At 46.1% G+C, this 13,411-nt stretch overlaps 1 protein-coding gene across 2 annotated transcripts in view; it reads left to right on the top strand.

Annotated features, from left to right (window-relative positions):
- The window catches only part of PNISR (PNN interacting serine and arginine rich protein), a 35,557-nt gene extending 22,796 nt beyond the window's left edge, over window positions 1-12,761 (top strand). For both annotated transcript variants that reach the window (XM_075126596.1, XM_048844937.2), the window contains exons 10-12: window positions 365-535; window positions 11,077-12,178; window positions 12,420-12,761. In XM_075126596.1, coding sequence (XP_074982697.1) covers window positions 365-535; window positions 11,077-12,178; window positions 12,420-12,450 — 1,304 coding nt within the window. In that variant the 3' untranslated portion in view covers window positions 12,451-12,761. The remainder of the gene's footprint in view (window positions 1-364; window positions 536-11,076; window positions 12,179-12,419) is intronic.
- Window positions 12,762-13,411: the final 650 nt, after the last annotated feature.

Raw genomic sequence — 13,411 nt, 5'->3', positions numbered from 1 at the left:
GTCCCAGGCATTTCACTGCTTTGTCTGTGCGCTTGCTGATACATGGGAAGGCATTGTTACTGGCTCCATATGGAGCTTTTTTTGCCCTTCCATACAATGAGAAAAGTGCCATGATCACTGTGGTTGCTTGCTGAGAAATAGACAAGCTGTTCCAGAAGGAGTAAACCCAGATAATAAGCATCAATACAGAAATGGGGGCCTTGAACACTCCAGTCAACCAGCATTGGCACTTCCCTCAGAATAAGTGGCTTCTTCAGAGAAGAGAAAGTGAAAAAAGGGCAATGTACTCTCCTTTTTGCCCCACAGAAATATTAAGAACAAGGCTTAATCTTTCCTCGTGATAGACTGGGCTTTATGCACGCAGGTGGACTGGGTGGTTATGGATCAGGAGACAGTGAAGATGAGAGGAGTGACAGAGGCTCTGAATCATCTGATACTGATGATGAGGAACTACGACACAGAATCAGGCAAAAACAGGAAGCGTTTTGGAGAAAAGAGAGAGAACAGCAACTATTACTAGAAAAACAGCTAGAAGGTAAGTCACTTAAATGTGTTCCTGCTGTAAAAACCTACGCATGCATACTTTTTACAACTTAGTGGAATATGTGTGGGGTACTGATATATATATTCAGGCTAACACGTATGGAGCCTTATATAAAAATGATGTTTTTCGAGTGATTGTTCATGTCCACTCCAAGCAGGTGTGTGTGTGCTGCGTGGACGCCAGCTGGAAGATTTTTTCCCCTTGCAGCGTCCGTAGGGTCGGCCTGGGCGCCCCTGGGGTGGCGCCTTCATGGCGCCCAATATCGGGCCCCACCAACCCCCCATACCCCTTCAGTTCCTTCTTACCGCCCGTGACGGCTACAGCAAAGGGCGGCTGCTTTGCTCGCTCTTACAGCAAGCGCCTTAGCAGTGTCTTTGTTCTTAGTGTAAATAGTTTTTTTCTATAGTTGTCATATAGGTAGTAGTGTTTGGTTAGATAGTTCGTTTCCCCTTCGGGGGTATGCCCGGGCCTCCGGGGTTTAAACTCTGTGAGTCCTGTGGAAAGTTTATGCCCAAGAGTGATCCTCGCTCGTCTTGCCTGCGGTGCCTGGGTGAGACTCACCAAAAGGACAAGTGCCGCATTTGCAAGGGGTTCCACCCAAGAACCCTTAAGGACAGAAAGCAGAGACTAAAACTCCTGCTCATGGAGGCGGCTCCAAGACCATAATCTGACACAGGACCCAACGACCCGGCACCGTGGATGTCCTCTTCAGTGCACAGCGCTCTGGTGCCAATGGCGTGCGAAACGAGCCCGGCTAAGGACTCTAAAGCCCACCGGCACCGCCACTACTCAGGACATAGGGCATCGGTCTCAGTTCAGCACCATTCTCCATCTCCAGTGCCGGTAAAGAAGAAGAGGCCAGTGAGGGACCGATCACCCCCCTTGAAGCCTAAGGGGCCGGCGCCATCCACAAGTGACTCGGCACAGACCGCCTCTGCCTCACTTCAGCCCAGGGTTTCGTCGACTCCTGCCCTGGCCGGGGTCCAGTCGAGTCCGAACCCTCCTCGGTCACCGGACGATCTGGTGGACATACAACCACCATCGACACCGGAGGCGTTTGAGGCGGTAACGGACCTGATGCGCCTCCAGGTGCCGTCCTCCCCCAAAGGGAGGGACAAATCTCTGGCGACCACACGCCTCCTGTTCCACTCCAAGAGTAAGGCAACCATGATGGCTCGTCTGTCTCCATCTCCGGCACCACCTGCACAGACGCAGGAAGCGCATCGCTCCCCAGAATCAAGTCGTCGTTGGTTGGCAACCCGGGGGACTGCTCCTCCATGGTGGTCTTATTCGGAGACCTCGGAGTCGGAGGTAGACTCAGCTCGATCTAGCAGATTGCGGAGCAGAAGGTCCTGGTCCCGGCGCAGTCACCAACCAGACCCGGCACCTGCTCAATGGTCCTTCTAGACACCCTGGGCGTACCATCAGAGCCAGGGTCAAGTCCATGGTCCACGCTCCAGAACGGTGTTGGCGTCGTTCATGCCACAATCCGTGCCGGCACCGCCGATGACGGCGCCGCCCTCGAGCAGAGTGGGCCTGCCGACTCACATGGTTTCGGCACTGATACCTCAGTCAGCTTCGGCACCGGCTCTCCAGGTGACGGCACCGGTGGAAGCCTCAGCTCCGTCCCTACCGACCCCGACGGTCTCGGTCCTGCCGGATTCATCTGCCCCAGCGCCGGCTGGGGTGCAGAGTTCTTCACTGGTGCCGGCTCCACAGCCCGAGTACCACATGCTGAGGGACCCCAGGGGGGCCAAAGGTAGGGAACTGGGCCCACCTCTGGTTCTCTCTTCCTTGTCCTCACCCAATGAAGCAGTCGCGGGGAGTTTGGCCCCAGCTTTGGAGGACAACCAGGTTCTTAAACAGCTTTTGAGGCGGACCGCCCAAAGCCTGGGGATTCAGGCAGGGGAGGTGGAAGAGGATTTAGACCCTGTCATAGACATCCTGGCTCCCTCCGGCCCATCCAGGGTTGCACTGCCATTTATCAAGTCGATAACTGAAACATCTAAGAACTTGTGGCAAACTCCTGCTTCTCTGGCACCTACAGCCAAGAAATCTGAGCGCCGCTACTTTGTTCCCTCTAGGGGGTATAAACATCTTTACACACACCCCCCTCCTCTGGTCTCTTTGGTGGTCGACGTGGCCAATCAGAGAGAATGTCAAGGGTTTCAAGGCTCCACCCCTAAAAACAGGGATGCCAAGAAACTGGACCTGTTTGGCCGGAAGGTCTACTCGACAGCAGGCCTACAACTTCCTATAGCCAACCAGCAGGCCATAGTAAGCCGCTACAGCCATAACACCTGCTCGTCTATGGCTAAGTTTACAGAACTTCTGCCCCAGGAAGCTTGGGAGAGTTCTCTGCGCTCGTGGAGGAGGAGAAACTGGTCTTGCGAGCGTCTTTGCAAGCAGCCTTGGACGCTGCGGATGCGGCCTCCTGCACTTTGGCCACAGGGGTGGTTATGAAGAGAGGGTCCTGGCTACGCGTCTCTGGTCTTCCCGACAAGGTCCAGCAGACCATTCAAGACCTTCCCTTCGAGGGTGTAGCTCTCCTCTCCGAGAAGATGGATAAGAGACTTCACAGCTTGAAGGACTTGAGGGCTACCCTTCGTTCGCTGGGGCTTCACACGCCTGCTACCCAGCGCAGACATTTTAGGCCTCAATGTGCCCCTCGTCCTTACCAACCCCAAAACCGCCAGGACTCTCCGCATAGGCGGAACAGGAGCACTCAGAGGAGGCAACGCCCTCTCTCTGTACAAAGCTCGGGCCAGCCTAGGGCCCCACAGGGCTCTAGACTACCCTTTTGAGGGTACGGTCGAGGACTGCTTGCCAGTACGACCTTTGGATCCTTCCCATCTTATTTTCTCATCCTGTCCATCTGTGCCAGGTCCCAAATTACTTCAGACCGATGGGTGCTCCGCATGGTAGAGAGGGGATATTCCATCCAATTCTGTACCCTCCTGCCTTCCCAGCCCCCTTCCCCGTCCCTCTTCAGGGACCCCTCTCACGAGCAACTTCTAATTCAAGAGGTTCAGTCCCTCCTATCGGGGGCAGTGGAGGAGGTTCCTCAGGAGCGAAGGGGCAAGGGTTTCTACTCCCGGTATTTCCTCATACGGAAGGCTAAGGGGGGGGCCTCAGACCCATACTGGACCTGCGACAGCTCAACAAGTACATAAAGAAACTCAAGTTTCGCATGGTCTCACTAACCTCCATTATCCCCTCACTGGATCCAGGAGACTGGTATGCCGCCCTCGACTTGAAAGATGCATATTTTCATATTGCAATAGTCCCACATAACAGACATACCTCAGATTCGTGGTGAACAGAGGCAACTACCAGTTTGCCGTCCTCCCGTTCGGACTGTCGACTGCCCCCCTGAGTATTCACAAAATGCGTGACAGTCGTTGCGGCATTCCTGCGCAAGCGCCAGATAGATTTTTCCATACCTCAACGACTGACTGATCAAAGGTTGCTATTTGGAGGCTTAGGTCGAGTTTATAAGGAGGACCTTCCTCGACTTAGGTCTCCTCCTGAACAAGGAGAAATCTACTCTGTCCCCAGTGCAGAGGATAGAGTTCATAGGCGCGGTCCTGGACTCTACCCAAGCTAGGACATACCTCCCAGAGGCCAGGTTTCGCTCACTTCAGGACATCATACAGAGCCTCAGACGGTTCCCAACGACGTCGGCAAGAAACTGGCTAAAGCTGCTGGGACACATGGTCTCCTGCACATATGTGGTGCAGCATGCCAGGCTCAGGCTGCGCCCACTTCAGTCTTGGCTGGCATCGGTGTACCGACCAGCCAGAGATGTGTTGGACAGGGTCGTAACCCTGCCCCGTCTGGTACTGGACTCCCTCCTATGGTGGCTCGACCCTCGAATGGTTTGCGCAGGGGTGCCTTTTGCCAGCCCTCAGCCCTCGCTCACCTTGGTGTGAGACGCCTTGGATCTGGGTTGGGAGGGCTCATCTAGGGGGACCTCAAGACCCAAGGCCTCTGGTCTCCGGTGGACCTTGCTCTTCACATCAATGTCAAAGAGCTGAGGGCAGTGCATCTGGCATGCTACGCTTTCAAAACACACATAATGGGCAGAGTGCACGCTCCTCTCCCCTGTGCCTAGAAGCCCTTGCCCTGTGGGACTTCTGCATAGAGTACTCGATCCACCTGCAGGCTTCATACCTCCCAGGGGTGTGAAACACACGGACAGCCTCAGCCGGACCTTCAACGGTCACAAGTGGTCCCTTTGGCCAGACGTGGTGAGCTCAATCTTCTGGTTCTGGGGCTCTCCCCAGATAGACTTGTTCACCACTGTGGGCATCAGGAAACGTCAGACTTTCTGTTCTCTCGGGAGTCACGGCTCGGGGTCCATCGGGGATGTCTTCCTTCTCTCATGGGAGGGCTGCCTGCTATATGCTTTCCCACCCATCCCCCTAGTCCACAGGGTGCTCCTCGAGATCCCCAGGGACTGGGGCCGAGTCATACTAATAGCACCAGTGTGGCCGCGTCAGCACTGGTTCACCTCGCTCCTGGAAATGTCCGTAGCGACCCCACTCACCTTACCCCTGGTCCCCGACCTGATCACACAGGACCAGGGCCAACTCCGGCACCCGAATCTGGAGTCGCTCCACCTTACGACCTAGATGCTCCATGGCTAAGTGCCACAGAGCTGTCTTGTTTGGACCAGGTCAGACAAGTCCTCCTGGGTAGTAGAAAGCCCCCCACCAGGGCTACTTACCTGGCCAATTGGAAAAGGTTCTCTATCTGGGCAGAGCAATGTAGTCAGTTGCCGCTCCTCACCTCCATACCGTTTATACTGGACTACCTCCTTCACCTAAAGCATCAAGACTTGTCCCGGTCATCAATAAGGGTCCACTTGGCCGCTATCTCCGCCTTCCATCCGGGTTCAGACGGTCTCTCGGTCTTTGCAAACCCTCTGGTCTGTCGTTTTCTCAAGGGTTTGGACAGGCTCTTCCCACACACGCGTCAGCCTGTCCCTGCCTGGGACCTGAATTTAGTCCTCTCCAGGCCTTACAGGCTCGCCATTTGAACGTCTGGCCACCTGCTCCGTTATATCTCTCATTCAAGGTCACGTTCCTTGTGGCAATTACCTCGGCTCAACGAGTTTCAGAGCTCAGGGCTCTCACGTCTGAGCCCCCAACACAGTTTTTCATAAGGATAAGGTCCAGCTCAGGCCTCATCTGGCTTTTCTCCCGAAGGTCGTCTCCCATTTTCACATGACCCAGGACATCTTCCTCCTAGTGTTTTATCCCAAGCCACACAGCTGCACTCACTGGACGTGCTTAGGGCCTTAGCCTTCTACATAGAGAGAACTAAGTCGTTCCGGAAGTCCGTCCAACTCTTCGTAGCTATGGCGGACAGAATGAAGGGCCGCCCGGTATCCTCTCAATGCATATTGTCATGGATAACGTCCTGCATTAGGGACTGCTATACCCTGGCAAAGGAGCCCGCTCCACAGATAACCACTTACTCTACCAGGACCCAGGCCGCCTCTGCTGCGTTCCTGGCACAAGTCCCTATTCAGGAAATTTGCAGGGCAGCTACATGGTCCTCAATACATACATTTACGTCAGACTATGCAATTACACAACAGTCCAAGGACGATGCGGCTTTTGGGAGAGCCGTGCTCTTTTCTGTGGATAACTCCGACCCCACCTCCTGCGCTCTAGCTTCTGAATCACCTGCTTGGAATTGACATGAACAATCACTCGAAGAAGAAAAAACGGTTACTCACTTTCTCGTAACTGTTGTTCTTCGAGATGTGTTGTTCATGTCCATTCCAATACCCACCCTCCTACCCCTCGGTCGGAATAGTCAGCAAGAAAGAACTGAGGGGGGTGGGAGGTCGGCGGGGCCCGATATTGGGCGCCATGAAGGTGCCACCCCAGGGGACACCCAGGCCGACCCTACAGACGCTGCTAGGCGGAAAATCATCCGGCTGGTGTGCACGCAGCACGCGCACACCTGCTTGGAATGGACATGAACAACACATCTCGAAGAACAACAGTTAAGGAAAAAACGCTTACTCATTTTCTTGTTAATTCTAAATTTTTGCTCAAAAATGTGTTTGAACTGCTTTGCCAAAAACTGGTTTTGTGTCCTTTTTTTCCTTCCTGCTTGTAAAATTCGTTATATTTGTTCTTCATAGACTATTTACTTTCTCAATTTTAAAAGAGCAAATTACAACAGATAGTTAGAGCCCTGCAAATCCATGGAGATCTGATTTATGTCCGCGGATATCCACAGATTATTTTTGCAGATCAGATGCAGATACAAATTTTGTATATGTGCAGGGTTCTACAGATAGTTTTCAAAAGTAAATTCCTTTAACATATCAACCCTGATTTAGAGTAAAATTCACCCCTATGGAGAGGGACCATGTGAAGCCTTTTCTCCACTGATCTTTAAAGTAGGACATAAGCCTTATGTTGTCCCTTCACATGCGAATGAATTTTACAAGGACTGCATTGCACAAGGATCTTTGAAATCGTATATGTTTACAAAGTGTTCTCAGGTTGAGAACCTTCTCCAAACCTATTTGCCAGGCTACACAGTGGTATAGGTCAGCTTACTAGTGGATGATGAAAAGAGCTTGTGCAGATGAAGAATTTTGTATATACTGTGGTAAACCCAGGTCAAACAGCTACAAGGGGAGGTAGTAATTAGTCTCAGGGGGTTAAAAGGCCCCTCCCTCCACTGAGGAGAGAGAACCAGGGAGCAATAAGGTTCAGCTGGAAAAGGGGTTGCTAGGGAACAAATTAGGTTCAGCTGACTCCAACTACTTGAGACATTTTTAAATGGGCCCCTGCCTGGAAGAAGGGGGAGAGTGAGAGAAGCAGGGAAGCTGCCAGTCGGCTGTTTGCAGCAAGACACCAGACCTTCCCATTAGGGAGGCTGCACTCCCCCTCCGCCCCCCAGAAGGGAAGTAAAAGAAGCACAAGGGACTGACTGAGGAGAGGAGCAGCAGGACCCTGTGCCACCTATAAGGATTTGCCTTGCCCCAAACCTGAGTCTCCAAGGCTAAAAAGGACTGAGCCTGCTGAGGCGAACAAGGTATTTCGCCACAATACGTTATAAATACATGAAATATATTCTAACGCTTGTGATGTCACTCCCCATTTCAAAGGGGCAGGCTGGTTCTGTCTCTCACTAGATAGTGAAAACTTGGTGGCTGGATAAGCTATCATTTTTTGGGATTTCCCCTTTTCCCTGCCTTTTAGAATTTTTCTCCTGTCACTTCATTGGGGCTAGATTAGCATAGGATGCTTCCTTGTGGGTAGTTAGACTTGTTTGCCTTAGGGTTCTCCTCTCTCCAACCTCCCGCCTCAAGAAAATCAGACTGCAATTTGGGTCTCTAAGAGAAAGCTGGGCAGTCCTCAGCCAAAGGGATTATCTTCTTTCAAACTGCTGAAAGTTGGTTTGGAGTGATTTGTGACTGCTCAGACCTTGAAGAAAGTAAGACCCAGGATATGCAATTTCTTAAAGCAGATGTAGATATATTCACTGCTTTTTGTAGCCTGAGGTACCTATTGGGTTCCACTCTATTCTAAATGTGAAGAAAGTGAACTCTGTTTTCTGTGTGCCAGTCTAATTTCGGAGACTCAATTTTCCATTTTTCAGCAAGTCAAATGGAAGGAATTCTGCAAGAGGCATGCATTCACGTACTCATTTACTCAAACAGTAAGAGGTTCCTTTGGGTTTTTGGGTTCTCAAAACCAGCCAAAAGTTCCTTGCCCCATTGCAGAAAACACTTCTAGGTTAGATAGTCTGCTAAAGTGTTCCTTTCAGGACCTCAGATTATGCAACTAGGTATGTTTTACATGTGTGTCTTCGTAACTTGGTGTCGGTTCCAGTTTTCACATTCAGTCACTCCAGCTGTAGCTTCTGAGAACATAACCTTGATCAGAGCTCTCTCCTGCCTATCTCTCCTAACACTTTGGATATTAAGTCCCCCCTCATGCATGATGGTTACAGCACAAGAAAATTTGCTGGGGTTACTTCTGTGTTTCCTGCCTGGAGAGCAATCATGATTGGTACATGCATGAGTGAGAGGCTCACTTAAGTCTCAGAGTGGGGTAAGTCCACTGGATGTTGGCAGAGAATAATGTTTACCAATCGTTTTGCTTAAATAAAGGGGGGCTATAGGCAATTTAGTACTTCAGTCAGGATCTGATGGGAGCAAGGCAGTTAAAACTCAAAAAACAGTGCATCACTGGCATATTTATTTCCTGTTGTGTTGAAGTTGGACATTTTCTCCTCTTTGTTTAAAGGCCTAGAAGCTGACCTGGATCAGCCATTCCTTCATAAAGGGGTGTGATAGCTCAACATTTCATTTTCATTCTTCTCTTTAGGTGTATTAAGCTGTGTGCATATATCAAGGGAGAGGAATGTAGAAGTGATCTGTATTATGGTCACATGAGGGAGAAGAAGTCTCCCTGAGGAAAAAAACAAACTGGAATTTTGAAAGGTTATTTTAAATTTTTGTCAAGGTAGTCCTTATAATAATTTCCTGGCCTGCTTGATTACTTCTAATTAAACATGAGCAAACACAGAACCTTTGTCACTGCTGAATATTCAAGAAGGTGGGTTTTATTGTGAAGCTTGAAGTGAAAATGATCCAAAATATCTTCCAAATCACTTCATTTTCATGAGTTTTTTCCCAACCCTGTAAAAGGTGGTCTCTTCATAAGGCAGTCCTTGCATGAGAACACACTTAATTATTGCATCTGTGTATCTCAAAGTTTTGTGTGGCTTTTAAACTTTCTATTTAGAAACCATGTTGCCTCTTTCGATTTTCAATTTCTCTTCCCCTGCTTTTATTTGTATTTATATTAGGATATTTACATGAAAACGATACTATTTTTGCTTAGTCTTCTGCTCATCATGTAATATTCCCCACTTAAAGGCAAAACTAAAGCTGTGTGTCCAAGCCTATTAGCTAGAAAACACTTCTCTTCTGAGGTATTCACTTTGCCATTTAAACTGTCACAGCAAGCAAACAATGGAGTTGTGCATAGCTATTTAGCCAGACTAAGTTATCACCAGATAGGAAACATCCATTTACTGCTCTATCATAAACAGACAAAAAAGCTTTACTGCAACAGAAGTGCTTTACCTTGGTTGAGTACATTTTTGGATCACAACTGTAATCATTATCTGTGTTCAGTGAGGTACAGCTGACTCAGTTTTATGTAGAATTTTGGGGGGCAACCTTTAACCTCTTCAACATGCAGCTGAAACAGACTTATCTTGTTACTCCATTTCTGTGTGTGCTATATATCAAAGTTGATTATAATTGAATTGTAAAAGGTGAGCATTTCCAGTTTTTCTGGGTAGCTGAGATTTTTGGCAATGTATGCATTTAATGTAATGGTGTCTTGTTCTGCTATTTAAAAAAAATTATATTGAAGGGGAAAAAGTATTCTAAAATTAATTTTTACCCCTTAAGCGGTGGTGTCCTAATCCTTTTAATGTGTTTAAAATATGTACGATGTACTGAAAAAACCTTCTAAAATTCATAAGTATTTTTTTCTTGCTTAAGCCCTATTTTAAAATAAAATATGTGGAAGGTCTGGATGATTTGGGGAACTTGGAGATGGGATATATAACCTTTTTTTACTCTCATGTCACCAGTTCGATGCATACTGGAAGTCATCTGTCAGCAGTCTGGTGTGCTGAAGGCTTGGTTATATGTGGAGTTGTTCCTGATTAACTCCATCTGTGAACACTCTTATTCCAGAAAATATCAACACATGGAGTGACTTAGGATCAACTCCATATATAGACAGGCCTTTAGTTCTGTTTCTAGTGGACAGATGTCCACTTCCCAACATTGCTAATTAGTCTCAACAAAGAACCTAATGATTAAATGAGTGAGTATGGAGTCTCCGCTATCCTTTTCTAGAGGTGTGGTCCATCAGGGTGGTATGGAGAAGTTAACACATCTTGCAGTACATATCGCTTTGAGGTGCAGTACATATCGCTTTGTCGTCATGGAAATAGAATGGTTTCTTTTACCCATATGCACCAAGTTCAGATACATTTAAAATACGAACATAAAGTATGAATTAATCACTTGCCAAAATTCTTGATTGAGTTATGTAAACAAAAATAGCATCCAAAACTGTTAAAAAATATCTCCTGTTTTGCCTTTAAAAAAAAAAAAATTCAGAAAACAGGTTTTAGAAATCACCTCTAAATTACAGTGTCATAAAATTAGGTCATCCAATGCAGTTCCCTGTCATTACAGGCTTGTGAATTAAATCCTGTATGTTGAATGATATTAAGCACTGGGGAGGGGGAGGGAAATATTTTTTTTTAAGAAGACGCAAAAGTCATCCAGGAACTTTAAGATGATGGTGTAGTGAGGAGTGGCAAGTGAATTGTTTTCTAAAAATGACTAAGGTGGTCTGGGAACTTGTTCCTTAGCCAAGAAAGACAGCACATTTGTTCTCTTGCCATGTATCTGTACACATTATTTGGCATTACTTGTGGTTTTTTTCTTTCATATGCTTTTCCAGAAGAAAAACTACAAAATGAAAAAATTGCAAGAGAGATGAGTGAATTCATCAATAAAGAGCAAAATAGCAATTCAGCACCACAGGAAGCGAAGGAAACAGAGGATGATATGTTCAATGAAAAGAAAAGATCTCCAGGTGAAACTGCACCAGATATAGAATCCAAAAAAGAGGTTAAAGAAAAAGAGAGAACAGGAAGGAGTAGGTCAAGAAGTTCTAGTAGTGGTACCACTAGCAGCAACAGTAGAAGCAGTAGTAGCAGCAGTACTGTGTCTAGTACATCATATAGTACGAGCTCAGGTAGTAGCCGCAGTTCTTCACGGTCTTCCTCTCCTAAAAGGAAGAAGAGGCGTAGTCACAGTAGATCTCCATCACATAAAATTAGGCGCAGTAGAAGTAGGAGTTATTCTCGTAGAAATAGGAGAGAGAGGAGTAGAAGTAGGGAAAAGATAAGAGAAAGGAGAAGGTCTAGTAGAAATAGCATTGACAAGGGGGAGAGACGAAAAAATCGTAGTCCTTCCCGGGAACGAAGTTGGGAGAGGCGTAGGAGCAGTAGTCACTCAAGGGATAGGCGAGCTAGTCATGCTAGTCGCAGCAGGAGTCGAGATAGGCGTAAAAGTGATGACCAGCATAGAAGTCTTAGTGGAAATAGGCACAAGCACAAGGGTGATGGTAAAGATCAAGAGAGGAAAAAGGAACGAAGTAGGAGCATAGATAAAGATAGGAAGAAGAACAGAGAACGGGAGAGAGACCAGGAGAAAAGAAAAGAGAAGCAAAGAAAAGAAGAAAAAGACAGTAAGTCTGGCAATCATGATGACAGTAGGTTAAAAAGAAAAAGAGATAGTGAAAGAGCTCTCTCTCGCAATTCAATATCTGTTAAAATTTTAAGACAGGATTCTAGACAGGAAAGCAAAAAAAGTTCTACCAAAGATAGTAAAAAACATTCAGGCTCTGAATCTAGTGTCAGGAGCAGTTCTGAATCACCAGGAAGCAGCAAAGAAAAGAAGGCTAAGAAATCAAAGCATAGTCGGTCACGATCCATGGAGAAATCTCAAAGGTCTGGTAAGAAGGCAAGCCGCAAACACAAGTCTAAGTCACGATCAAGGTAGTATACTTTTTAAGTATTTTGTCTGATTATTTTTTTTTTTTACTATTCGTCTTCCTGTGTACAACATATAAAAGTATTTTTTAAAATAAAATTCGGTATTTGTTGTAATTGTTGTCTTGGGCAAAAGTAATTTTGGGAAGTCTTTTAAAATTACTAATTGTTAAGCCTAACGTATGTGTGGTTTTGGGGCGGGGTGTCTTTCCCCATTAACTTTTTCCCCTTTCCCTTTATTTTTCAGGTCAATCACCCCTCCTCGTCGTAAACGCTGAGGAATGATGTGGCACCAGTGACATGACATTAAAAAATTCCATGAGTTTTAAGGGCTTGTCTCATTATAGAGGCACATTGTGGCTGTGTAGGTGAAACCAGAATCCTTTTTTTAAACTGTAAATAGGTGTATTTTTTTCCAAATGCTGCTCAGTTAAATAATAGGATTTCTTTGTATTGCAATTTTTTCAAAAACAGTAGTGCTTAATAAGAATATAAAACATGCCATTCTCTTTCAGCTGTAATGTTCTTAAAATTACTATTGAATGTATTGTGATGTCAATAAAGCTCTTTAGTTCATTTTTGTTTAAAATTCTTGCACCTTAATTTTGCGTGTTAAAATACAGATAATACTTTTTTTAAAGGCAGCTGTTTTTTTGCATAACAAATTTTAAAAGTACTTTGAAAAAATTTTAACATCTATTGTTTTTCAAAGTATGTAATTTTATTTTATTTTTTTATTTTGTCCAGGGATTTAAAATTAATCAGTTGGGTTGGGGTTGGGGAGAAAAAGAAATAGTTTTCTAATTATTTTTTTCGTTAGATGAAAATGTCTTAACATTTTCACAGTTCTCCTTCTTTTTTGGACTATCAGGTAACATATGCTGTGTGTGTAAAATATGGATCATTCTGTAATGTGCGATATGCTAAACCCAGCTGAGCACCAGTAGGAATATGTGAAAGTAACTGATCATGTGCACCATGAATGTTCAGCTTTGGAACTATATTCCTCAATCAACCACTTCTATTTTGTGTTCAACCGCTACTTAATACTGGTTGGAATATAGAATAATGGATAATAATCTGCTCTCAATAGACTATCAGTTCTCTTAAGAAGTGAGAATTTTGTGAAACATTGGTTATCTTGACAGTTTAGACATTTGGGAATGTGTAGATTTTTTTTTTTATTTTTTTTCAATCAGCTACAATTAAGTTTAAGATACACTACTGTGGAATATAGGT

Source organism: Caretta caretta, chromosome 3 (genome assembly GCF_965140235.1).
Source record: "Caretta caretta isolate rCarCar2 chromosome 3, rCarCar1.hap1, whole genome shotgun sequence".
Lineage (NCBI taxonomy): Eukaryota > Metazoa > Chordata > Testudines > Cheloniidae > Caretta > Caretta caretta.
The sequence above is the reverse complement of the archived record's forward strand: the minus strand, read 5'-3'. Positions and strand labels throughout refer to the sequence as shown.